This window comes from Galeopterus variegatus, unplaced genomic scaffold, assembly GCF_000696425.1.
Source record: "Galeopterus variegatus unplaced genomic scaffold, G_variegatus-3.0.2 Scaffold3689, whole genome shotgun sequence".
NCBI classification, from domain to species: Eukaryota; Metazoa; Chordata; class Mammalia; order Dermoptera; family Cynocephalidae; genus Galeopterus; species Galeopterus variegatus.
The window spans coordinates 8,249-36,143 of record NW_007729800.1 but is presented as its reverse complement, the minus strand read 5'-3'; the positions used below and the strand labels follow the sequence as shown (position 1 = coordinate 36,143).

The window sequence follows — 27,895 nt, the reverse complement described above, 5'->3', positions numbered from 1 at the left end:
CTCCCGGGCCCCACAATGCACTGCGGGGCGCGTCACTCGGAGCGGCGGGTCCCTGCCGGACAGGTACAGCTGGCACCTCTGGGTCCTCTTTCCTGCCTTCTCGGGCCGCTGGAACCCCTGGCCGGGTGCTCCTTTTGCTCTCCCGCCACGGCCTCGGCCCTCGAATCTACAGACCTAGCCCCGGGCGAGAACCAAGACGGTGCCGTGGGGGTGGGAGCCGGGTGTCGTTGGGGCCGCCGAGCTCTGGAGTGGCGAGCATGTGGGGACCGCGTCCCCTTCGACTTGAGGGGTCTGTGCGGCCGCGCGGGCAGCAGTTGACCCTCGGCTGACTTGCTCCTACTATGGGGCAGCCGGGATGGGAGTGTCCAAGGGGGAGTCGCCCTGGGCTGCTAGCGGCTGTGGGTGTGTGGGAGGGGATTCCCGGGCCCAGATGTCAGAAACATGGATCCACTTAGGCTGTTTAGGTGGCCCCAGAGAGCCTGAGGTGGCGTTTCCTATTTCTTTTAGACAAGGTGGGATTTGAATCAGTGACTTACGTTGCGTTTTGTGGGGATCAAATGATCATTGACACCAAAGATTTGACCACGTTGGCGCACAGAAACGTCTTGAGGCCCTTGGCACTTTGGGGACGATGTGGCACTTTGAAAGGAGCCCTGAACAATTGGCTCAAGTGGAGGAGGTCTCTGAAAGAGAAGGCCGAGCTCGAGCTGGCTTGAATCTCTCTGCCTGTGAAAACAGCTTTAGATATTTCTCCTGCTGCTTAGTTTCCTGTGTCATCCACCTGGGGCAGGTGGAGAGCGTGAGAACCAGACCCTCTGAATCTCTCTGCCTGTGAAAACAGCTTTAGATATTTCTCCTGCTGCTTAGTTTCCTGTGTCCTCCACCTGGGGCAGGTGGAGAGCGTGAGAACCAGACCCTCCTATACCTATCCAGCTAAGGCAAAGCTCAGCCCTGGGCTAAAGTGTCAACAGATGAAGCAGCCACTTTTTAAAACTCCGAATCACATTCCATGTTACTGGTATTTGCTCACGTGCTAAGATTGTGAGGAATTAGGCAGTTCCTTAAATGGTACTAACAGTTCCTGGCATATTAAGGTTTAGTATTTGAATCTGACACATGTGACTATGCCCTAAATTAATGGGACATCTGAGCATATCCCAGATGGTTGAGAACCTTCACATCCATTTAGTGCTGTGTGTGTGGTTAAAGTCTAAGTATATTTTATGTTGGTGTATCAAAGAAGCCCAGGTCCTATCAAAGGGGTGCCTGTGACTTTCCTCTTCATGTATTTGAGTAAGAAGTTTGGATATTTTGAGAGATGGTATATCACAGAGTCGTTAGAGTTAGGTCTGAATTTAAATCCCTACTTTGTCATGTACTAGTTTAGGGATTGAACAAATTACTTAAATTTTCTGGGCTTGAATTTCCTCAGAGGTAAAAAGGAACTAACAATACCTACCTCACAGGTTAATGGGAGGCTTAAATGAGGTAATGTGTGTAAAGTGCCCAGTCCCTAGAGGGTAATCAATAATAATAATATCAAACACAATCTAGTACTTTTGGTATACTACAAGGCAATGTTTTAGGTGCTTTACGTGATCCTATGAGGTAGATACTAATAGTATCTTTAAAACAACCCTATGAGATAGATACTATTAGTAACCTCAATTTATAGGTGATGAAATTGAGGTATAGAATAGCAAAACTTCCCCAACGCTGGTACTCGATGGAGCCAGTATTTGAACCCAGGTAGTTTGGCTCCAGAGTCTATCCTCTTAACTACCATACTGCACTGCCTCTTAAAGAAAATGTAAGCTGTTATTTTTTATTATTTAAAAATAAGTACTTAGTTTTTGTATCACTGGCTTCTATGCACCTCGTTGGTTTTGGGAGACTGATATAGCACAGTGATGTAGAGGTACAAGAAACTTAGGTTTAAATACCAGCTCTGCCATATTCTAGCAGTGTGACATTGAGAAAGTGAGCCTCAGTTTCCTCATCTATAAAATGGAGGTTATACCTACCTAACTGTAAACTATGTGTTATTATGCAAATGTTGGGGATTGACGCATGCAAGCATGTGTTTGGGGCACTGTTCCTAGATGTGGGTATAATCTGTTGATTATACCTGAAGTCTTATACATATTGTGCAGTGCAAGCACACATAATAGGAGTATCAAAGACTGCTAGTATAAATTCTGGTTGTCCTTGGTACCCTTTTCCCCTCCCCTCTTCATGCTCTGTTTTCCAAGTGCCTTCCTGCTAACCTATGGCTATGTAAAATTCTTCTCTCTTTTCATTCGGTGCACCCTGTGCATTACAATTAGTGTATCTTTCTCCCCAAACTAATTCCCCCACCACAATTCCCACAGATCTCAGCTATCACTTTTAATAAAATAATACGTACCGAGGTAGTGTTTCCCAAACTTTGGTACCATCACATATGCAAGATAATTTAATAAGCAGATGAACATTTAAAAAATAATTCTCCAAAAGGTTTTCACACACACATACTTGAATAAAACAAAAAATATATTTGTCATTTCTTTTAATTTAAATTAGGAGAACTACCTGACACTTCAAAACTGATTTCACAAATATTATAGCTAAAACATAGTTGCCTTGGGTTGAATGTCCCCCCAAAACTTAATTCCCACTATAACTGTTGAGGGTGGGAAATCCTATTATGGTAATTGAAAGGTGGGTGGGGCCTTGAAGAGGTGATTAGATTGTAGGACCATGCCATAGTGAATGGATTAATATTGGTGGTCCGGGGCGTGGTTCAGAGGGCTTTAAAGGGAGAGTGAATGAAGAGGTTAGTCTCCTTCTGTTCCACCATTTTTGCAATGTGATACTCTGCCATCACTATCGCCACCACCAAGGTTCTCACCAGATATGTTCTCTGGACTTTGGACTCCTCTGCCTCAGAAACTGTAAGCAATAAATTTCGTTTTCTTTATAAAGTACCCAGTTCCGGGTATTTTGTTATAAGCAACAGAAACAGACTAAGGCATAAGTCAATTGAAAGATCGATATTAGGTAAAAGATTGTACAGGTGGGGTGCAGATAAGGTAAGAATTCTGAAAGTGGTACTTGGATGATGAAGTTTGGAAAATGATGGACTAAAGAAAATATGAGTGATTGATTCCACTATGAAATGTTTTTCTCTTAAAAGAGGCATTTATGAAAGCATTTGGCTAGAAAATAGGTATAAATTCTACTTATATGTTGGGTTTTGTTTATTACTTTTTGAGAGATGCCTTCCTGATACCTTGGGCCCAAAGTCATTACTCCACAAGGTTCTGAACAAGAGGGGTCAGTGTCTTGTTATTTTGTGTCTTAAGAGGTTGCTAACCACTGCTATAGTAGTCTATTTTGCTCAGCCTTTAGATAAAAGTTTACCCAGATCTATCTAGATTCTAATTTGGGCTTTTTCCTCCAACAGTTGCTGTTGGGGAAAGGAAATGCAGGCCACTACTCAGATTCCCTATGTGTTTTCTGCAGCTGTCTGAAGACAGGTATAATATTTTCTTTCTGTTAAAGGTGAGGAAAAGTGGACCAATGGCTTAAAAATTTATCCATGGCCTTGTTAAGATGAAAACTAACTGTTCCTAAATCTTCTCATGCAAGTTGTAGACTCTTGCCTTCCACAGTTTGACTAGTTGTTCCTTGGTTTTCCCAACCACAATCCTGCTGTTAGTTTGTTTCTGTTGCTTGTAACAGAAATACCTCAAACTGGATAATTTATAAAGAAACAATATTTATTGCTTACAGTTTCGGAGGCTGGGAAATCCAAAGTCCAGGGAACCGTCTTCTTGGTGGTTACTCTACAGCAATGCAGGGTGTCATATGGCGAAATGGCAGAGGCAGAGAGAGAGAGAGAGCATGAACTCATGTGCTGTCAGAACCATGCCCATGACAACCTATCAATGGATTAATCCATTCAGGAGGACACAGTCCTCACAATCTAATCACCTTTTTAAGGCTCCACCTTTCCATTACCATAATAGGATTTCCTACCCTCTTAATGTTGTCAGTGGGGATTAAACTTCTAATAGAGAAAACTTAGGGGACACAATTGAGTCCTCACAATCTAATCACCTTTTTAAGGCTCCACCTTTCCATTACCATAATAGGATTTCCCACCCTCTTAATGTTGTCAGTGGGGATTAAACTTCTAATAGAGAAAACTTAGGGGACACAATTCAATCCATATCATCTGCCTAGACTTTACGGGTGCTCTAACCCTAGCTTGACCTTGATATGGGCAGATTCCTTTTTCTATTAGCACAGTGCATATAAGATTAGAGTTCTTTCCTTTTTAAAAAATAAACTACATTAAGAATCCAAGGTAAGAAGAAAAAAAAAAGGTGGGTATGTTTATTGAGTTGATAGAGGAAAGACTCCTTATCCTAAGGTGATTGGAGTCTGTCTACAGATTAGTTAAGCCTGCATTGTTCATTGGACATTTATCCCAGTTTCTTTTGCTTCCTAAATCCAAGTGGTTTGGATGCTAGGTGCAATTAATTACTGGGGGAGGAAGAGATTTAACTTTTTCTCAGAAAAATCTTATCTACTGGTAAATAGAAACTATCCTCTGACAGCCTTTTAAGAATTTTGACAGGGAATATAACTGCTATGTTCTGCTTTTTGTTACAGGCATAAAGTGTGTATTAGGAATATCTGAAACGCAAGTTTGTCTAACTTTAGTTTTTAAATTAGTAAAATGGTAGACAATATAGCCTGTGTTGTGTTCGTGCTTTTCATTTAAATTTCTCTGATTGGGGGCTGTTGTTTCTTTATAGTAGGAACTATGTATTCCTAATGTCTGGAGTAACCCCTGGCATACAGTAGATACTCAGTAAATGTTTGTTAAAAGAATGGAGCTTACAAATGGTATTCATTTCTAAGTACATGTTATAGGAAATATGAATCATATCATTTCTAAGCACATATTATAGGAAGTGTGAATCATATCATTCTGTCTTCCAAGTCATCAAAAAGAAAAGAGTAACTTTGAAGACTATGTGAAAGTTGGCAACCTATTAATAAAGACTAGTCCTAATATTTCTATCAGGATCCTAGAAAGGTCAGGCACAAAAGAATGCTATCTACAGTAGTCTCCTCTTATCCACAGTTTCACCTGAAGTGTCAGTTACCCACAGTCAACCATGATGTGAAAATAGATGAGTATAGTACAGCAAAATATTTTGAGAGAGACCACACTCACATAACTTTTATTACAGTTTACTGTTACAATTTTTCCATTTTATTATGAGCTATTGTTGTTAATCTCTTACTGTGCCTGATTTATAATGTAAACTTTATTGTAGGTATGTATATGTAGGAAAAAACATAGTCAGCCCTCTGTATTTATGGGTTCTGTATCCTTAGATTCAACCAACTGCAGATTAAAAATATTCAGGAAAAAAAATTGTGTCTACTGAACATGTATAGGGTTTTTTTCTTCTCGTTTTTCTCTAAACAATGCAGTATAACAACTATTTACATGGCATTTACATTGTATTAGGAGTTATAAGGAACCTAGGGATGATTTGAAGTAATGGGAATATGTGCATAGGTTATATGCAAGTACTGTGCCGTTTTATATCAGGGATTTGAGCAGCCCTGGATTTTGGTATCCACAGGAGATCCTGGAACCAGTCCCCCGCAGATACCAAGGGACAACTGTGTAGGGTTTGGCACTATTTGAGGTTTTAGGCATCCACTGGAGTCTTGGAACGTATCCCCTGAGGATAACGGGGGGACTACTGTATTTTTAAATACTAAGAATATGGATGTTTGAAACTATAAGTCACAACCTCACGTTAATTCCCAGAACGTTCATTGTGCTGCAGAGTACTTCTGGAAAGATAACAGTTTTATGTGTAAATAATAAACGCGTAAGGGTATGAATTAAGACGTTCTCCTACTTTCTTACACTTAGGCTAAATGTTACAATTGTGATTTAATAATTAAATAAAATGTAATAAATTTAGAGAGGAATTTATAGTACAGTTATCACCCTTCAGAGACCCCAGCTTTCTCTTCCTACTGCTAGTAGGAGAGAAGAGAAACTGGATAAATAGGAAAAAAAAAAAAATGCTGATTTGGATATGTCACACTGGGACTTTAGTTTGAAGATTCCACTATAGTAAAGGGGCTAATTTAATTTGCTGCTTTTTTCCTTTTAAATAAATGGAGGAGAATAATATTAAAGGGTAATGATATGTTAATACTTGGAGATTCCTCCAATTTCCTCATGAAAAGAGGAAAGGGGGATATAGAAAATTTAATGCATTAGCTTTCTTAGTTGGGCTCATTTTTATTGTCAGAACAGTTGCCACCATGAATGAGCAGTCAGATTTTGGTTTCACACAGCAGTGAAAACTATCAACTCCTATTTCCAAACTCTGAGCAATGGTTTTCTGTGGCATTTTTTGATATATTACTTACTCAGTTTTTCATTTTTGGAATGGGATAATGTTGACCTAGCTGAAGTGGGCAGGTAAGGATTAATTTAGTCTCTGAGATACAATATCTCTGAAAAAAGCTTATGACATTTTAATCAAATTTTTGAATTTTTACCAGTTGCCCTTACAGCTAGTGAAGAAGCATTTAGTGGTATTGCATTCTGAATGCTTGACAGAGAAGATTTATCACTTAATCTCAGACAGTGGACATGGTTTTTAATTCAGTGTTTTTCAAAATATGGTCCTTAGATAATAAGCATAGTAATCACCTTGGGAATTTGTTAAAATTGAAGATTTTCAAGCTCTACCCCATAGTCTGTAGATCAGAATTTTTGGGGGGTGGGCCCTGAAATCTGCATTTCTAAACAAACTTCCGACTTTTTATATAAGCTAAAGTTTGAGAAATACTGTGTATTTTATCAAAGTTAGACCGTTTACCTGATGTCTTTCAGACCAAGGCCAGAAAAGTCCTTTTATCTGTTTTTGTAAAGCATGACCAGAATCCAGTAAAGAGGCCATTATAATTTACTTTCTGGTAAAAAGATTGAGAACAGCATTAAAACCAGTATTACTTTAGCTTTAGAATTTATTATAATTGATTTTCTTACTAAAAAAGCAATATATGCCCATCGTGGAATATTGTGAACATTTAGAAAATTATAAAATTACAGTCATTCATAATACTATTTCCTAGACGTGAGCATTATTCTGATTTTGACATTTTTCCTATACCTATTTCTCCATTTCTTCCTTTCTTTTTCCTTCTCTTTTTCTTTGTGGAAAACAACATTTGCAATTTTTGTACATTTTTTTTTTTTTTGCTGGCTAAAACAGGGATTGAACTACAGACATTGGTAGTGTTAACTGCACCATGCTCTAACCAACTGAGCTAACTGGTCAGCCATTATCTTGCTTTTTTCTGCTTAACAATATATGCATCTTAACACATTATTGAACTTTTCTTCACAAACATAACTTTTAGATTCTGCATTATATTCTATCATATGAGTATACAGTACTATCATTTACTTAACTACCACCCTATTGTAGGAATTTAGGTTGTTTTCACTTATTTGACTGGAAGGATGTCTTTCTGTTTAAAATTTTGTCTGGATCTCTGATTATTTCCTCAGGATATGGTTATATATTTAAACTTACTGAGGTCAGAGTGTATAAATGTTTTAAAATTCTTGTTGAAATTCCCAAATTGTCTTTAGAATGGTGTTTATACCAGTTTTTACTTCCACCTCTATTTATGAGAATGCCAGACAGAAGCAAGTATTATTTCTTTAAAAGCTTATTTAAGTGAAGCATAGTATGTCGTCATTTTAATTAGTATTCTTTAATTACTAGTAAGTTGAATGTGCTTATTAGGTTTGCCTTTCATTTTTATCTAACCCAAATTGTTCATTTTGTTTTAGGTCTTTTCTGTTGGTTGAAATGTCTATGATTCTGTCTGCCTCAGTAATTCGTGTCAGAGATGGACTGCCACTTTCTGCTTCTACTGATTATGAACAAAGCACAGGAATGCAGGAGTGCAGAAAGTATTTTAAAATGCTCTCGAGGAAACTTGCTCAACTTCCTGATAGATGTACACTGAAAACTGGACATCATAACATTAAGTAAGACTTTAGTTTGCTTCATTAGAATCACTTGCTTATACGTTGTCATTTTAATGAAGTATAGGTGGTTGCAATAGAAATTAGTGTCTTATTAGTTTAGGAAAACTTGTTCAAGTCAAGAATCATGTTATTCTGAACTTATACTAAATTGTAGCATCATGTCATCAAACTTCTTCAGTTTTCTGAATTTATATCTGGCTTTAGAAATTTTGTAGTTTCTTAGATCACAGATATTCCTTCTTATAAATTGATCACTAGGTGTATTTATTGGCATTCTTACATGCCCAGATTGTAGTAGGCAAACTACAATGGGAAATTTTAAAAAATTTATTCAGTACTTGCCCTCAAAGAACTGAAGAAGCTTACATTCTAGTGGGAGGGGTTAGCACTTATCAATATATTATATATAAAGAAAGTAAAACTGGGCCATGGGATAGATAATGATTTTATCTGTAGTGGTCAAGGGACTCTCTGAAAGGGTAACATTTGAGCAGAGACCTAAAAGATGAGAGAGGAGGCAGTTATATGAAGAATGCTGTGCATGAAGAGCAGGGCAGAGGTAATAGCCAGTGGAGAATATTAATGAGAATATATCTTGATACATATCAAGAGATGGAAAGAAAACCAGTGATGCTGAAGCATTATGGACAGTTAACAGAGTGACAGAAGGTGAGCTCAGAAAGGTAGGAATGGGACAAGTTATAAGGAGCCTTTTAGGTCATGACGAGTTTGGAGTCTGTTAGTCTATTGAATCTAATGCAAGAGGAAGCCATTGAGGATTTTTAAGCTGTAGAAGTATATGATCTAATTTTGGCTTTGAGTAGATCATTCTGGCTACTCTGTGAAGAATGGGCCAGAAGGGAGAAAGAGTGAAAGCAGAGGGATCAATTAGGAGACTTTTAGAGAAGTTCAGATAGAGGTGATGATTGTGACTTGAACTAAGGTGATAATGAAGAGAAGTGGTTTGATTTGGGCTATATTTTGTGATGAACACAACAAATTTTCCTAGTGGATTGAAGTGGGATATGAGGAGAAAGAGGAATCAAGAATCACCTATAGATTTTTGGCCTGAGGAACTGGATAGATAATGGGGCTGAAATGAGCAAAACTGGAGAGGATAAGTGTGTTTCATCGGTAAAAATCAAAAGAGTTCTGTTTGGACATGTTAAATCTGAGATGCCCATAGACATCCAGGGGGCACTTGTCAGCCAGGCAGCTGTATAAATGAGTCTGAAGTTTAGTGAAGAGGACAAGTATGGAGATTTACATTTGGGAGTCAGCTTACAGCTTGTAATTAAAACCATGGGAGTGGATGAGACCACCTTGGAAAGCATACATATAAAACAATTAGAGAACAAGTAATTTCTGGGAAGTTTGGTACTGATTATGTATACAGAAGAAAATCAGATAAGAGCAAGGTCCATATGGGATATAATAAACATAGGGCTTCATTATTGAGATGAAACATGAGCCATGTCCTAAAGAGTTAATAAGGTTTGGCTAAGGCAGGGAGGGCATTCCAGGTGTAGGGAGGAGTGACATAATAAGCAAAGAATGTGACTTAGCAGGGTAGGTGCATTAACCTGCTTAGCCAGGTGTAGTAGATGGTGATTCAGGAATAGGTATGAGACATGTGAAAGTGTGGTGACAGATCCTAGATTGCCCGGAAAGTTCAGATTGAGGGATGTCAGTTTTGATGTAGTAGGTTACAGGAAGCTGCTGCTGCAGGTTTGAGGGAAGTTAATTGATAAAAAACAATTTTGAGACAGTGGAACATAAGGTGAAACCAAAAGTCTGAATGGAGAGAGACAATGCAGAATGCTCAACTTATCCTTAGAGTCTGAAGTAGGAAAAGTGCCAGTGAAAAAGAAAATACCAAACAGAAACATATTTCAAAGGAAGAAGGGATCAAGCCTGTTAGGATGGAATACCAGAGATTAAGGAAGGGGCAAAAATGACTGAAGCCTTGGAATTGGACAGAATGAGGCTGTCGTCAGAAATGAGGTCTTTGGAAGGGATTGCTTATGGGGGATGAGGAAGAAGCAAAAGATAATGAAGCTCCATTTTGAACATTTTTTTTTTTCCTTTTTTGTCTTTTTTCATGTCCGGCAACGGATTGCAACCCTCAGTGTCGTGCCCGTACCAGACTGGGACCGGCAACAGGATCGCAACCCTCGGTGTTGCGCCCGCACCTCGCTCAGCCAGTGAGTGGGAACCGGTCTATATGTGGGATCCGAACCCTCGGCGGGAGTGCCGCCGCACTCCCAAGCGGCGCACTGTAGCAGTGTGCCACCGGGCCGGCCCCCCATTTTGAACATTTTAATTGAGGTTATAACATGGAGATTTTGGAACATTCACATAGAAAAAAGTGGTTGAAATTATGAGTGTAGAAACGCCTACTGAGTTTAGAGAGAGGCCCAGAATTCAATCATTAAAAAACAATTTTTAAAAATTTTATTAATATATTTTTTTAATATTCTATGATGTTGTTGCAGAGCAATAGGGAGGGTAGGGAAGAGGGGCAAGGGGAAGGAAATGTGATGGAAGGAGGAGGGGCTGGATCGAGGCCTATGGCACCCCCCACATTCCCACAGGGGAGACTGAGTGGCTTCCAGTGGTGGCTTGGTCATTGCTGGGCTGGGTGTAGATGTCAGAGGGGTGTGACAAAAGCCCTCGCCTCCCACCTCTCCAGCTCGGGAACCTGGGGCTCTTCTTGCTATGGTTTGGTGATTGTTGCTGGGCTGGTTGCTCGTGTTGGGGGGTTGTGACCAAGGCCCCCCACTACCCCAGCTCAGGAGAGCCTGGGGTGCTTCCTGCAGCAGCTCAGTGATTGTCGCTGGGGTGGTTGCACTTGTCATGCGGGGTGGTTGCACTTGTCGTGTGGCATTGCTGAGGCCCCTGGCCCTTCCCCCTTTCTGGTTTGGTAGCCCAGGGGATTTCCAGTTCTTCTAGGTGTTATAGATATTCTTTGGTGAAATGAGACCTTTACTAGTTAATATCAAACTTTGTCTCTGGTTGTGGGTACTTTGTTTTTTCTTTCAGTTATGTATTGGATTATTTGCTGTTCCCACCACTCAAACTCTACACTGGAACTAATTTGCTGTCCTTTGCTTACTTCTAAAATGAGGGGACTTCCTGTGAGGACCAGTACTTGAGCTGTGTGGTTGAGCTAAATTGCTGCTTTGCTGCTAATTCCCTAGGGAAGGCTTTTTGTGCAGCTCAGGTTTTAATGATTGACTTCATAGGTACTTCCAGTTCTAGTGAAATCTGGTGCACCTGGGTTGTGTAGAAACTCTGGTCTGGGCCTGAGTCTTTTCATCAAACCACACCCCATGCAATTCTATATTCCTCAGTAGTCTCCTCTGAGTGGTCCTACTCTGATTGAGGGGAAGATCAGCTGTCTTTGCTATGCCCCAGTGTTCCCTCAATGGGCCTGTCTCCCCCACCACCCATGCTCCAAACACTTCCCATGGGTCAGGCTGTGCTCTGGTCCCTTGCGATGACTCATTGGCCTCTGAGTAGCTCCTTTTTTTCAGTTGTTGTGGCTCCACAGGAACCCTATTAGTGGTATTGCTGGTCTGTGAGCCACCAAGGCCCTCTTTTCCCCTGCCACCTCCAAGCAACTTCACCCGAAGGGCACAGCTGTGGCTTTTTGCCAGCTCCTGCTCTGTGTGCTCACCAGCTCTAACCTGAATGTGGCTGGGGCTCAAAACAGTCCAAGCAGTTTTTTCTTTCTCTCATCATGGCTTCTCCTGGCTTCATGCACTCCGTAGGTCTCCCCTCCTCTTCCCCTGAGCTCTAGTGACCTCACCTTGGCTGTTGTTGCGTATTTATAGTTGTAAATTGGTTGATTTGTGGGAGAAAGTGACGCTGGGGACCATCTATTCCGCCATCTTGACCAGAAGTCCAGAATACAATCTTAAGAGAATGTCCACAGCTACTTGGATTACCTGGGTAGTGGAAGTGGGTTTTCCAAGGGTTTAACTAGAAAATATTGTGGTGATGATGGTGATTAAAGAATATCTAAAATGATGTCTTAGCCTACTTCTATGTTTTGGAGAAAAGACTTGAAAGTATTTTAATATTTAATAGGCTTTTTTAGAGCATTGGGTCTTTTGAGTTTCAGCTGTTATTGTATAGTGGTATAGACAGATGTCAAAGTTGTAGGAGATTGGCTTGAAAGTATATTAATTCTGTAGGTATCCTGGACTTAAAAAAAAACAACTTTTTTGCAAACGTTTTTTGTTCCTTTGCCTTATTTTCTTAACAGTAAAGTAAAAATGTAGTAAAATTTTAATATCCCCCCCAATCTGGTTAATTGTGAATTCTGGATTTTGTATTTATTCATACCCCATCTTATTCCCCACAGAGGGTTTGAGGCAGTTTACAAAAAAAAAAAAAAGTTCTAGAGGACAAATAAGGGAATCAGATGAAAGAAAAATAGAAATAGAAGAATAATAAATTGAGATAACATTTCCTTCTGGAGTTGTAAATTACATAGTCCATTCATTAGTTAGAAAAGGGCTGCAAATATTGCTCTGAACTTCCTTGTGGCCAAAGCAAAAGGGGATAATTGATAGGGTCAGTTACAGGGATCAGTGTCCATTGGATAAAAACATTGTTTTTCATGTTGCTGAGACCTGATGTACATAAAGAGGGACAGGATTTGGATAGCATTCTTGCAGCAGCCATAATAATGAGCTTTTTATGATTTTTCTTATACTCCTTAGTGTAAGCAAATGGCATGATGCAAAAAGCAATTTTATGAGAGAATTTAGGAGTAGGATAAATCAGCAGAGGACTAATCTGGGCTGATCCAAGAATGCAATTCGGATATGTCTAGAGGAATAAATAGATTACATGACTTTCAGAACAGTGCATAGAAAAACCTCTATGCATGTTATTTTTGTAGGCAAGCTTTCAAAAAGGATCAGAAAGCAGAATTTTTAGGAGGTAAGGAATCAAAAATAGTATAAGCCAGGGAAGATCAATTTCCTCAGTGAGTTACAACCCAGTTATAGAGAGAAGACAGAGAAATAAAAAATGAAATTAAAAATAAGAAATTTTAATAAATGATGAAAAAGGCAGTTGAACAAGTTTCTGGCAAGAACCTGGATTTTACATATTTTCTTTCATGAATAAGGGGTCTCTTTAGTTGGTTTCTAGTTTATTGAGGTTTTTACAATATATAACAATGAATTTAGACTGAAATACATAAAATTGGGAATTTGTGTGTTATCTGACTTTTCATATTCTCATGTGATGACTCTTTTTCTAACCACCATGTGTTTACCAGATAAAACTCACAGATCTGCAGTAGCATGGCCTGAAACTGCCATCAGCCTGCCCCTCTCCTCTCCTAGCCACGTTAAGTGCTTCTTTCCTTCAAATCCCAGCTTACGGCCTCCTTCTTTTGAATCACCTTCTTCCTCATTACCATTTCATCTCTCTGATGATCTCACTCTTCACAGATCACCTGTAGAAAGTGTTTGACTGCCTTTTTCATCATTTGTTAAAATTTCTTATTTTTAATTTCATTTTTTATTTCTCTATCCTCTCTCTGTAACTAGGTTATAACTCACTGAGGAAATTGATCTTCCCTGGCTTATACTATTTTTGATACCTCATCTCTTAGTGGTGTGGTTTTCAAATTTGTATGGAAATTGAGGTACCAAAGTAACTAAGTGTAGAATGATGTGCTGAATCACGTGGTACATAAGATAAGCAAGGGAAAGACTTTTTTTTTGAGAAAAAAAATTAGGAGAGTAGCATTTAAAATTGAGAAAATTTCTTTCATATTCTCCCTCTGTGTATTGGGAAAATGATGAATTTCATCTGATTGTAGTGGCCAGATATTTCAATTTAGCTAACGGAGCACATTCCACAGAACATGGCTTGGGCTAGCACAATGCCTTGCACATGTCCTAGTAGCTGCTAAATGAGTGATGGTTGTTTTAGGGGTATGGCAGTGTTCAGAGTGCTATGGAGCTAAGTCTTCATTTTCTCCAAAAGGTTTCAACTCTGGAGAAACCTTGTTGATTGAACTTGTTGACTGGGCAGGGTGGGGTAGAGTGTGGGGGTATCCAGTTTTGTGATTTCTTTCACATTCCACAGTGATATTATAATTCTCTCTATATAAAATTTTAAGGAATTCATCTGTTTCATAAGTTGAAGGATACTTTTCTTAAACTGTAATAAATGTTTAATAAATCAACTTATGTTATACTTAAGAAAAACAGTGACTAAAGCAATAATTATAAATTATATGAAAATTAAGGTATGTATATGAGATCTTAAAACTTTGCAATTGGTTTTTGGGGCTTAAAAATCATAATTGTATTATAACACAAAAGTCAAGGGTTTGGATCCCTGTACTGGCCAGCTACCAAAGAAAAAAAAATCATAGCTGTACATTTTGAGGTCTCTTTAAACACTGAGAAGCCTATCTTATGAAAATACAAATACCCTGTGGGAGGTCAATCATACCCTATTGTAAATTTTAGTGCAAGTAGTAATATTTTCTTAGTTCTTTCACTGCGATTTCATGTAAAGTCTGATAAGGGCTATGAGCCTCCTAGGTTCTCAAGGGTGTACTTTCTCTGTGTTTGTCCCCAAACTGCTACCTCCAGCCAAGAATGCTACTTTAGGACTACCTGCTTTTGGTGTTAGTCTCTAACAGTGCTTTCCTTTCACTCTTTGGTGATATTTTCTGATTACAGGAGTAACAACTTCAACAGTAACCCAGTTATTGAATAACTGCAATTGTCAGGCACTTTATTTATATTGTTATTGAACTTTATAACAGCTCTGTGAATAGCTAAGAAATAGAGCTCTTTCCCATTGCCTGGCGTAGATATATAACTCACACTAACTTAAGTAAAGAAGGTTGTTGTGAAGGATGGGGTGGGGCTGGCTTCTCAGATGTTCTCAGGAATTGTTTTCTCATTTCTACAGTCTCTTGCCTTTTGCAGATAGGTATTCTCCACAGACTGGAAAACACCGTACAGTCAGCTCCAAGCGTACGTCAGTCCAGCTGAGCAACTCCTCTCCCTCCATGTTTCAAGAATAGGACTTTAATTGACTTTGCTTCTGTCACCGCCCATTTCTGGACTAATCATTGTGGTCAGAGGGGATAAGGTACTCTTAGTTGGCCAAAGCTGTATGGAATAGGTGGTGGGGCTGCAGGTAATTCCCCAAAGGGAAAGAGAAAAGGGATGCTGGGCAGATAACCATTATAGTACTATCACCCCTACTTTACAGATGAGGTAAATGAGACTTAGGGATGTAAAGAAACTCCTTAAGACTCACAAAGCTAGTAAATGTATATCTGAACCACAGTCTTTTGGCTTCAGGATTCACATTATTCTCTGGTAAAATAGAGAGTTGCCAGCCCTTACCCTTAATCCCTTTCTTGACAGAGTGTGTTCCTAATTCTCCTAATTTTTTTGCTTTTTATGGAGAGAGAAACTAACTTGGTAGGAGAAGTGAAATACCTGTCCCTCTTTTTTTGGTTGAGAAATAGTGAGGAACAGAGTATACTTGAAACCTAAAATTGAGGGGACAGCATTGTCTCATTGGAGACTAGGTGTTAGGTGGGAGAGGTTGTAATGGGAATACAGCCCACCAATAGCTACCAAACCACGTGGGGAAGGAGATAACGTGTGTATCCTATTTCCTGTTTTATCTCATTACTAATATCACATTACTTTCCTACTGTTTATAATGGCAAAACCACCAATAGCTACCAAACCACGTGGGGAAGGAGATAACGTGTGTATCCTATTTCCTGTTTTGTCTCATTACTAATATCACATTACTTTCCTACTGTTTATAATGGCAAAATGTACAACTTTTCAGCACCATATATATTGAACAGGCTCTTGTGAACTGGCCTAGGAACCTAGTTACTGTTAGAATATATGTTTCTGTGGAAAAGTGAGATCTAGTTGCAGTAAACTTTGGGAATACAACCAAGAGGTAAATTAGGGATTATCTATGATCAATTATCTAAAAAAGTCAAGGTCTTCATTCTCTGGGGTATGGGAGTGTTAAGATAGTGGGAAAAGGTGAATCAGAAGATAGATTAACTCTGGAGAAAAGGAGATGAAGGCCGCCAAAGGCAAATTTTGCTTGCTCTGTTTTATCTAGGGCTCTGTTGGTGTAATCACTTTTGGTTCCTTAATATCTTCTCAGATTCTTCTTTAGCTTATTGTTATAAGTTTCCATCACCTGGCATATAGCATATTAATAAGTGTTTTCTTATTTAAAGCAGTTAATATTAGTGGCTAAAAAATGGGTATTTTATTCATGGAAAAATTTATTCATGATTTGGCTCTTTACCATTGCAGGGTAATTGAAAGTTGGCCATGTCCTCAGAAAAATGGTGGGAGTCTTTCAGTTGGTCCCAGTGATAGTTGAAAAAGCAAAATTGTTTTGATTACAAGTGTAGTTTTGCTGAGCTGTGTATACTTTTGGAAAACTGGCTTTGCATTTCAAAGAAAGCATTATAAGGCTAAATTCACTATGAAAAGCCATAATGTTGTATTATGTATTATAATATCATAGAACACCTTATGGCCTTTCAGATAGTAGCATGCAATAATAGTAAAATAAAGACTTTGGAATAAAGACTCCCTGAAAATGCTAACATGAAATCTTCAGGGCTTCTTTTATTTCACATACAGTTCTCTAGTTAATTTTAGCACAAGCAATATAAACTATTCGGGATAAACCATCATGTAGGTGTCTTTAGTTCACTCTGTTATTAATACAGAAATATAATAAAACCCTGACAAAATGCAAAAAATAGGGTCCAAAAACTTCAGTTGTATTATTGGAATAACTCCTAGCTAGCCAGTTGGGAGTTCTAAGGGTGTGGAAGCCAACCACCAATTGTGTTCACCTTACAGGGTGTATATTTGCATGCTAATGACATGTCAGAGAATTTTGATAATTGTAGTGAATTTTCTTTTTATTTTTTGGAAAGAGAAAATCATTTGGAAAAACATATTTTGACCTTCATTTAGATATTAATTTGTAAAGAAATGTGCTATGCTGTAGCTTAACTTTTTTGACTGTGATCTTTAAGAAGAGAAAATTTATTTTGTGAACACTACATTTATACGTATAGGAAATTAAAACAAAAGTTTTATGAAACTATATACATTCCAATATTTTCTGTTACATTCTATTTCAGTATTTTAGAAAATGCTATAATTCACTAAACTAATTTTATGACCTGTTGATGGATTACAACTTACACTTTGAAAAAACATTGTACCAAATGACTGTGTATTACATCGAACTTCAGAAAGGAATTCCAGTAGCATAAGATAAACACAGTTTGAGTACTGGTATATCCCATCCCGTTAATAATAGATGATAATAGGTGTCAACCCCACATCATTTGGCTGCTTCAGATGGTCTTTTCAAAAGGATTCACATAAGTATTATATGTGTGTGCACACATACACCGGGGTACTTCAGAAAGTTCAGGGAAAAATATATGGATTTTTCCACGAACTTTTTGATGTACCCGGTGTATGTGTGTATGTGTGCATACACACACATATTCACTTGCATCTGCATAAACTCATTGGAAGGGTACAAAGGAAACTAATAAAACATGGATGGCCTGACGAAAGGGGAACTGGATATCTGTGGGCTGGGATGGGGATAAGGCATTTTAAGTACAGTATACTTTTTCATATTTCATCCTTTTAAAATTTGAATCATGAACATATTTATCTTAAAAACTGAATTTAGGGCCGGCCCGGTGGCGCACTGCTACAGTGCGCCGCTTGAGAGTGCGGCGGCGCTCCCGCCGAGGGTTCGGATCCCACATACAGACTGGCCGCTCACTAGCTGAGCGAGGTGCTGGTGCAACACCGAGGGTTGCGATCCCATTGCCGGTCCCGGTCCAGTACAGGCGCAACACTGAGGGTTGCGATCCGTTGCCGGTCACAAAAAAAGACAAAAAGGAAACAAACAAACAAACAAACAAACAAAAAAACTGAATTTAAAATAACAAATTCTGCCCTGCATTATTAGAAGGAAAAAAAGTGTGTGTAGGGGGGACTCCAGTATGGGTCAGGGGTTGATAGTAAAGATTGCTGTGATTAGCAGTGTCTGGCATAAGAGTGGGGAGTTACAGCCTGTATGTTCTATTTACTGCCCTGATCTAGGCTACTGTGTTGACATACTATAAAAGGATGTTTAGGTGATTCGTTTAAAAGGGTTAATTTGTGTCCCATGCTTTGCTTTTTTATTATAGGGGGTATGTACTATATTCTAGAAAGTTTTTTTTCCATAGAAGATGATTAATTTAAATGTTTCAGTACTTAAAGTAGAAGTTTTTTTTGTTTTTAATTCAATGTTATTTAGAAATAATTTCAAACTTATAGAAAAGTTGTATGAATAAGAAAAGTACAAGTAATACCTATTCCCAGACTCACCTTTTGTTAACATTTTACCTATTTCTTTTATCATTTTATCTACCTTCTTACCTATTTATCTGAGTTATGTTTTTCTGAACCATTTGAGAGAAATTTACAAATACCATGTCTCTTTCTTCCTAATTATGTCAGAGTGTATTTTCTAAGAATAGGAATATTCTCTTACTTAACTACAGTATAGTTATCAGCTTTACTAAATATAACATTAGTACCACACTTTAATCTATTGCCTGTTTTCCATTTTTGTCAATTGACCAAGGACTGTCCTTTAAAGCATTTTACCCCCCTCTGGCATAGGATCAAGACTAGGGTTAGGTATTGCATTTAGTTGTCATATCTCTTTAGCCTCCTTTGATTGGAAACATTTCCACAACCTGTATTTCTTTCTTTTTACAAAATCTTCTTTTGAAAATACACCTCTCCTTTTTAAAAAAATAGAATACTGATCATTCTGGTGATTAACATCAGATTCAGGTTGTGCATTCTCAGCTAGAGTATTATTGCATTTTCTGTGTTAGTTCGTTTCTGGTGCTTATAACAGAAATACCTGGCACTAGGTAATTTGAAAGAAAATGAATTTTATTGCTTACAGTTTTGGAGGCTGGGAAGTCCAAAGTCCCAGGAACACATCTGGTGAGTGTCTTCTTTGGTGGTAAAGCTAGGTATCACATTGCAGATGGTGGAGCTGAGAGAAACTAACTCCTCACTCCTTCTCCTTTTAAAGCCTCAGAACCACACCCATTGCCACCGTTATCAATCCACTTACTAGGGCATGGTCCTCACAATCTAATCACTTTAAGACCCACCTTTCAATTACTGTAGTAAGATTTCCCACTCTCAGCAGTTACAGTGGGGATTAAGCTTCAATACATTGACTTTGGAGGACACTCAATCTATGGCATTCTGCCCCTTGCCCCCAAAGTTCATGTTCTTCTCACAGGTAAATGCATTCATTCCATCCCCAAAATCTTAACTTGTTTTAACTCAAAAGTCCAAAGTGTCAGGGTCCTATCTGTGAAATCAAAACAAGTTATCTACTTCCAAGATACAATGGTAGGACAAACATAGGGTACATATCCCAATTCAAAAAGGGAGAAATAGGCCAGAAGAAAGAGGTAACAGATCCTAAGCAAGTCCAAAACCCAGCTGGGCAGACATTAATTTTCAAAGCTTGTGAATCATGTACCTTGACTCCATGTTGGGCATTCTCTGCATACTGGTGCAGGGGTTGGGTCCCAAGTCCTCGGTTAGCTCTGTTCCTATGGCTTTCCTGGTCTCCGTTCATGCTTTAACCCTTGCAGGCTGGTGTTGCACACTGGTAGCTCCACAAGTCTGAGGTCTCCATGGCAGTCCCACTCTCACAGCTCCACTAGACATGGTGCTGGTGGTATTTTTCTGCTGCAACTCTGACCCCATGTTCCTGCCTGGCATGGCTCTAGTGAAGGCTGTCTGCAGTGACTTCGCCCCACGACAGATCTCTTCTTGGGTCCCCAGGCTTTTTCATGCTTCCTTTGAAATACCACCAAGGCTTCCAGCTTATATCTTGGTCCAGCCACACCTAGGGCCAATTTAGCTACAGCTGGAGCAGCTAGGATGCTGGTACTGGAAGCAGCTTCCCGAGGTGGCCCTGGGCAGTGAGCCCGTGGAGGGTGCCTCAGGCCTATTTCCTGAGACCATTCTGTCTCCCTTGGCTTCTGGGCCTGTAATGGAAGAGGCAGCCTTGAAGATCTCTGAAATGCCTTCAAGGTCTTTTTTCCCTTTTCTTGTTGATATCTTTCTTCTTTACTAATGTCCTTAGCAAATGGTTGCTGGTCTACACTCTTGCCTTCATGGCCAGTCTGAAAGTTTTCCAATTTTTTGCCATCTGTTTTCTTTTGAACTATAAATTCTGGCTTTATGTTATGCATTTTCTGCCATGACTCAGCATTGGCTGTTGCAGGTAGCCATGTGGCTTCCTGAATGCTTTGCTGCTTAGAAATTTTTTCTGCCGAATACTCTGGGTCAGGACCTTGAAGTTCCACATTCTATAAAACCTTTGGGCATGAACAGAATGCAGCCAAGTTCCTCGCAATTTCATAGCAAGGGTGATCTTTGCCCTAGTTTCCCATATGCTCCTTCTCATTTCTATCTGAGATCTCCTTAGAATGGCCTTTGTGGTCCATATTTCTATAAGCATTGTGCTCACCACCATTTAACCAGTCTCTAAGATTTTCCAAACATTCTTTGATTTTCTTGTGTTTTAAACTCCCACCAGCAGCTACGTTTTTACTAGCCTGCCCCTCTAACTTCTTCCAGCCTCTCCTCAACACCCACTTCTAAAGCCGCTTCCACATTTTCAAGTATTTGCTATAAGCAACACCCCACTTCCCTGGTCACAATTTTCTGTATTAGTATGTTTCTGTTGCTTATAACAAAATGCCTGGAACTGGGTAATTTGTAAAGAAATAGAATATTTATTGCTTATTGTTTCAGAGGCTGGGAAATCCAAAGTCCAGGGAGGTGAGGTGACTCTAAAACAATGCAGGTGTCACACGGTAAGAATGGTGGAGCAGAGAGAAACTAACTTCTCACTCCTCCTTTTTAAGCCCTCGGAACCACACCCATGACCACTGTAATTAATTCATTTACTAGGGCATGGTCCTCACAACCTAATCACCTCTTCAAAGCCCCACCTTTCAATTACTATAATAAAATTTCCCACCCTCAACATTACAGTGGGGATTAGCTTCAATACATGGACTTTGGGGGACACAATTCAATCCAGGGCAATAGGTGATGTGATGTTTCTCAGAGTATCACATCGGGAGGCACATGATATCCATCTGCCCCTCATTAATGATGTTACAGTATGTTGTCAAGGTATTGTCCAGTTTCTACTGTATAATATTTCCCTCTTACAACTAATAAGCAATCCATGGGAAGAATTTTAAAAGCATGCAAATACACTTCTCTTCAAAATTTTCCCCTAGATTTAGCATCCATGATTGTCCTTGTCTGATCTGATCTTTATTATGTTGGTTGCAAAATGCTGACTTTTCCAATGCTTGCCTACCTTCACATTTACCAGTCAGCACTCAGCATTCTGCTGTACACAAGAATCTTCCTTGCTCCCTCTATTATTTTATTTTTTTGTAGTCATAAACTTACAAATTCCTCTTTTTTCCCCCTAATGGCTCATAGTTCATTACCATGTGAAGTAGAGGATTTGATTCTGGGGTCAATGATGATTTCAAGAGGTCAGTGACCTGAAATTGTGTGCAGAGTTCTGTGTTATTTGGTCATCTTTGTGGGGAGTGTCAGTAACTTTTGTCAGAATCTCTGGCCAGTTAGCTCATTTGGTTAGAGTGTGATGCTCATAACACCAAGGTCAGGGTTTGATCCCGGTACTGGCCAGCTGCCAAAAAAAAAAATCTCCAAAGGGTTTTTGACTCAAAAGTGCATGAAGGGTTAGACTTTAAGCTATGTGTAATGCTTATATATTTGTATATTCTTTTCCCTGCTTTCTACTCCAAGTGATAAGTAACTGAAGTACTAGAACCATAGTCTATGTCCTCTGTATTATATTCCATATTTTTGTCTACTGTTTTTAAACCACAACTTAAAATAGTATTATATTTTGGTTCCTTTAAATTTTTTGCTGGAATATATAATAAATGTTAATATCTTCATTGCCACTGTAGCAGCAATTTATGGTGTATAGAACCAGTCTTGTGAAGCAACAAATTACCTTGATTCAATTTGAGATTTTAAAACCAATGTTTTTTACACTGTAGTTTTATTAGCTCTTTGGGAGTGAGCTACATGATGTTGTGCACTGAAAGTTACCCAAATGTTCTCGCCTTCTCTTTCCTGGATGAGCTTCAGAAGGAGTTCATTACTACTTATAATGTGATGAAGACAAATACTGCTGTCAGACCATACTGTTTCATTGAATTTGGTAAGGGCCTGATTTTTTTTTTTCCTTTTCTTGTCTTCATCTTGTCATAAGCAATTTTTTATCTAATACTGGGGGGTGGAAGGGAAACTTCTGCTACCTTGCTTTTGTTAGAATAATTTGGCAAATGATCTATAAATCATGGCAACTTCTTACTTAATTTAGATGCTTATTAGAAAACATTGTGTTTGAGCTGTGAAGGGGATTGTGATAAATGGCCAAAGAATTTAGAGGACAATTTCTCAATGAGAAATTTATAAGCCAGAGATTCAGAGTTTTGCGTTTATGTGATAATCTTTTATAGTCTGCTTAATGTAGAGCAGGGATTGGCAAACATTTGATGAAAGGAACAGATAGTACATATTTTAGGCTTTAAGAACCATAAGTCTCTGTTACAAATACTCAGCTCTGCCATTGTAGCTTGAAAGCAGCCATGACTAATACATAAATTAATGAGTGTAGTTATGTTCTAATAAAACCTTATTTACAAAAACAGCAGGCCATGGGGCTGGCCAGTTAGCTCAGTTGCTTAGAGCGTAGTGCTGATAACACCAAGGTCTAGGGTTTGATCCCTGTTATTGGCCAGGTGCTTATAAAAACGAAAAAACGTAAACAAAACAGCAGGCTAGATTTGGCATGTGGGCAGTAGTTTGCTCAACCCCTGATGAAGAAGGAAAAAAAAGTAAAACCAAGTTGCCAATAGTAAAAATAAAATTCCACTTGGAAGGTATTTAGAAAATGGCTTTTATTGGTTTCATTAAATTTGTTCTTTAGAATGTTCATTCTAATAGTGTAAGCAATAAATAAGAAAACTGATTTATGAAAACATGTAACTTACAGTGTATGTTCTTACGTAATTACAACTGGTAAGTCTGACAGATTTAATATTTCATGAGCAAATAATGCCTATAAAAATTAAGACTTTGGTTTAAGGTTACAGTTGTTTTTTGTTTCTTGCAATTCCTTGAAGTGGATAGAATACTCACACTAAGGTAGTGTTAAACCCTTAGTTTATTTACAGTTACTGAGTATAATTTCTAGAGTGTAAATTTCTAGAGTATAAAACTGATGACTCCATGATATATTAACCATTAAACACAAATAATATTCCATAACAAAATGAACAGTTTTGAGTAACAAACTGTTTATCTGTAAAATTTATAGTTCATAAACATCACACTCTCAAATGATTTAATTAACAAATGATTGCAAGGAAATTTATTTTTTATTTTACATAGATAACTTCATTCAGAGGACCAAGCAGCGATATAATAATCCCAGGTCTCTTTCAACAAAGATAAATCTGTCTGACATGCAGACGGAAATCAAGCTGAGGCCCCCTTATCAAATTTCCATGTGTGAACTGGGGTCAGCCAATGGAGTCACATCTGCATTTTCTGTTGACTATAAAGGTGCTGGTAAGATTTCTTCTGGTGAGTTCTGGATCTCAATTATTTCATTTAAAGAAATCTTTTGTAAGTACTGAAGGACTCTTGAAAATGAATTACTTTATTCTAATATTTTAAACCAAGTACAAAAGAGAGTATAGAAGTTCAAAGCAATTCTTTCTCCCAGTGGTTTATAAAGAAAGCTACCAGATATGTGACTAATTAGAAAAATACTTTCAAACAGCAGTCTCACGTGATCTCTTTGCTAGGAAACATTTAAGGAGATTTCTTTGTAAACATTTTTCTAGAAATGAAAAATAGTTTCTCTGTAATATATTTATAGGCATGTAAAGTACTTTGCATTATGTCAAAATGGCTGCATTCAAGCCAGGTTTCTCGACTATCACAGAGTATTTAAAGACCTTAGTCTAAAAATTCCCCTTCCAAAGAAGGGATAGCATCATCAACAGTTGTGACAGGATGAAAACTTCTGCTTATAAATGGAAACCTCATTAGTTTATAAGGTAGCATATAGCATTGTTGGACTACTCATTTAAAAATTCTTTCTTATATATTGAGCTAAAGTCTGCTTTCCTGTACTGCCTACCACTTTGTCTAAGTTCCTCTGCTTATAAATGGAAACCTCATTAGTTTATAAGGTAGCATATAGCATTGTTGGACTACTCGTTTAAAAATTCTTTCTTATATATTGAGCTAAAGTCTGCTTTCCTGTACTGCCTACCACTTTGTCTAAGTTCTGAGATCTAAGTTCCGAGACCTCTCCCTCCCATTTTACAGCTGAACCAGAATAGGAGTCAAGTCACCAACTCTTCATTCTTTCCGTCCTTTTAATATAATCTACTTCATATACAATATCCTCAGTTCCCTTAGCCTTTTTTGTCTATGGCATTTTGAAGCCCTTTTCATCCTAGAACCTTCCTTTACATGTGCTTTAGTTTGTTAGTATTCTTTTTTTTTTCTTTTTTTAAAGGCTAGTTAAGTTCTTAGTATTCTTTAAATGTAGACTGAACACAATACATTTGGTTTAATGCAAATGTGGTAGGAAGGGGAAACAGATTTCACTAAAATAATCCTGCCAGTCACTAAACAAGTAAACAAATAACAATAATATTCCTGGGGTGGGGAGAGGGAAGAGGGAGGAATATACCAGTACTCAAGAGTTATTGCAGTGTTATCTAAAATGTTCAGTTTCCAGCAAAAAATTGTGAAACCTGCAAAGAAACAGGAAAGTATGACCCATACACTGTGGGGAAAAAAGCAGACAACAGAAACTATCTCTGAGAGAGGTCAGATTTTAGATTTAACAAAGATGTCAAAGTAGCCATTATGATTGTGTTCAGAAACTAAAGGAAACCATGATTAAAGAAGTAAAGGAAGGTATGATGATAATGCCACATCAAGTACCCTATATCAATAAAGAAATAGAAATTATTAAAAAAACAAAACCAAATCGAAGTTATGGAAATCAGAAGCACGATAACTAAAATGAAAAATTCAGTAGAGGGGCTCAATTTGAACTGGAAGAAGAAAGAGTTAGCAAGCTTGAAGATTGATAGAGATTGTATAACTCAAAGGACAGAAAGAGAAAAGAATGAAGAAAAATGGACAGAACCTCAGAAAAATGTGGACACTATTAAACAGACCAACATATGTGTGATGGGAGTACCAGAAGGATAGCGGAGATAGAGAGGAGCAGAAAAATCTATTTGAAGGGGCCGGCCCGGTGGCGCACTGCTACAGTGCGCCGCTTGGGAGTGCGGCGGCGCTCCCGCCGAGGGTTTGGATCCCACATACAGACCAGCCGCTCACTGGCTGAGCAAGGTGCGGGCGCAACACCGAGGGTTGCGATCCCGTTGCCGGTCCCGGGCCGGTACGGGCACGACACTGAGGGTTGTGATCCGTTGCCGGTCACGAAAAAAGACAAAAAGGGAAAAAAAAAAAAAAAAGAAAAATCTATTTGAAGAAATAACAGCTGAAAAGTTCCCAGATTTACTGAAGAACATTAATTCCCTCCTTTAGGAAGCTCAATGAACTCCAAATAGAATACACACAAGAGACAAATTAACACACACAAGTATTCTCCAAATAGAATACTACCCAAAGAGATGAATCATAGTACAAATGCTGAAAGCCAGAGACAAGGAGAAAATCTTGAAAGCTGCAAGAGAAAAATAATTCATCACTTAAAGGGAACCCCAGTAGGATTAACAGCTGACTTCTCAGTGAAACAGTGTCAATAAAGCAGTGGAATAATGTGTACAAAGTGCTCAAAGAAAAAAAAACTGTCAACTGAGAATCTTATATACAGCAAAGCTATCTTTCAAAAAAATGAAGGCAAAATAAAGACATTTTCAGAAAAACAATAGATGAGAGAATTTGTTGCTAGCAGACTCACCATACAAGAAATACTAAAGGAAATTCTTTAGGCTGAAAGCAGGTGACTCCAGACTGTAATTTGAATCCAGTTGAAAAAATATAGAGCAATGGAAAAGGTAATTAAGTAATTACAAAAGACAGTAAAACAGCATTTTTCTTCTCCTCTCTTAACTGATTTAAATAAAAACCATATAAAGCAATATGTATATAATGTCTTTTAGGGCCTATAACATGTAGAAATGTAATGTATTTTCCAGTAACAGCACAAAGGAGATGGGTGGTAGCAAAGCTGTATTGAGCTAAGGAAATTATTCCAGAAGTTAATTCAAATCCACAAGAACAAATGAAAAGAGCAAGAAGTGATAAGATTAGTATTAATAAAGCTGTAAATGTATCATTACTGTCTTCTCTTAGTGTCTTTAAAAGACATAAAATTATACAAAATAATAATTATAACAGTGTAGTTTTGGATTTGTAATGTTTATTGATGTAATACCTATAACAACAATACCACCAAAAGGGAAGAAAGGGAATAGAACTATATTAGGAGTAATGTTCCTATAGCTCACTGGAATTAGGTTAATATAAATTTGAAGCTGTTTCTGAATTAAGATGTGTATGAAAAGCCCCAGAGCAACCACAAAACAACTCAAAAAGTAATGAAGTGCTGGCTGGTTAGCTTACTTGGGAGAGCATGGCTTTCTTAACACTAAAGTCAAGGGTTCTGATTTCCCCATACCAGAAAGCTGCCAAAAAGTCAAAAAATTAATTAAAATAAATAAAAAGTAGTGAAAAATCATTAAAGAAATTAAAATACTGTCCGATAAAATATTCACCTAATGGAAACACTAAAGGAGGAATAGAGCAAAAAGGCGTGAGACATATAGGAAAAAGGTAAAATGGCAGATGTAAATCCAGTATGTCAATAATAACATTTTATGTGAGTGGATTAAAAAAGAGTGAATGTATTAAATAATTCAGTCAATAGGCAGAGATTGTAAGTCTGGATTAAAAATATAAAAGCAAGATCAAACTATATGCTGTCTTTAAGAGACATACCTTAGATTCAAAGATACAAACAGATTGAAAGTCAAAGGGTGAAAAAAACACGTATCATGCAAACAATAACCATAAGAGAGCTGGAGTAGCTAAATTAATATTAGACAAAATGGACTTTAAGACAAATATTGCTACTAAAGAAGGACATTTTATAATGGAAAAAAAAGGTTAGTCAATTATAATATAACAATTATAAACATATATGCATTTAACAACTGAGCCCCAAAATACACAAAGGAAAACCTGTGAGAAATGAAGGGAGAAACAGATAATTGAACAATAATAGTTGGAGACTTAAATACTCAGCTTTCAGTAATGGATAGGACAACTAGGCAGAAGATAAACAAGTAAATAGAAGATTGGAACAACATAATAAACAAACAGGATTTAAAAGACATCTATAGGGCCGGCCCGGTGGCGCACTGCTATAGTGCGCCGCTTGGGAAGCGTGGCGGCGCTCCCGCCGAGGGTTCGGATCCCACATACAGACCGGTTCCCGCTCACTGGCTGAGCGAGGCGCGGGAGCAACACCGAGGGTTGCGATCCCGTTGCCGGTTCCGGTCCGGTA

The 27,895-nt window shown here is 38.3% G+C and overlaps 1 protein-coding gene across 1 annotated transcript; it reads left to right on the top strand.

The window, feature by feature from the left end:
- On the top strand, positions 1-23,916 carry LOC103601338 (vesicle-trafficking protein SEC22a; the record flags this gene model as incomplete). The annotated part of the gene is made up of 4 exons (XM_008585737.1): positions 1-63; positions 7,895-8,095; positions 22,323-22,486; positions 23,722-23,916. Coding segments are annotated over exons 2-4 (541 nt in total), but the record flags the coding sequence as incomplete, so codon positions are not given.
- Positions 23,917-27,895: the final 3,979 nt, after the last annotated feature.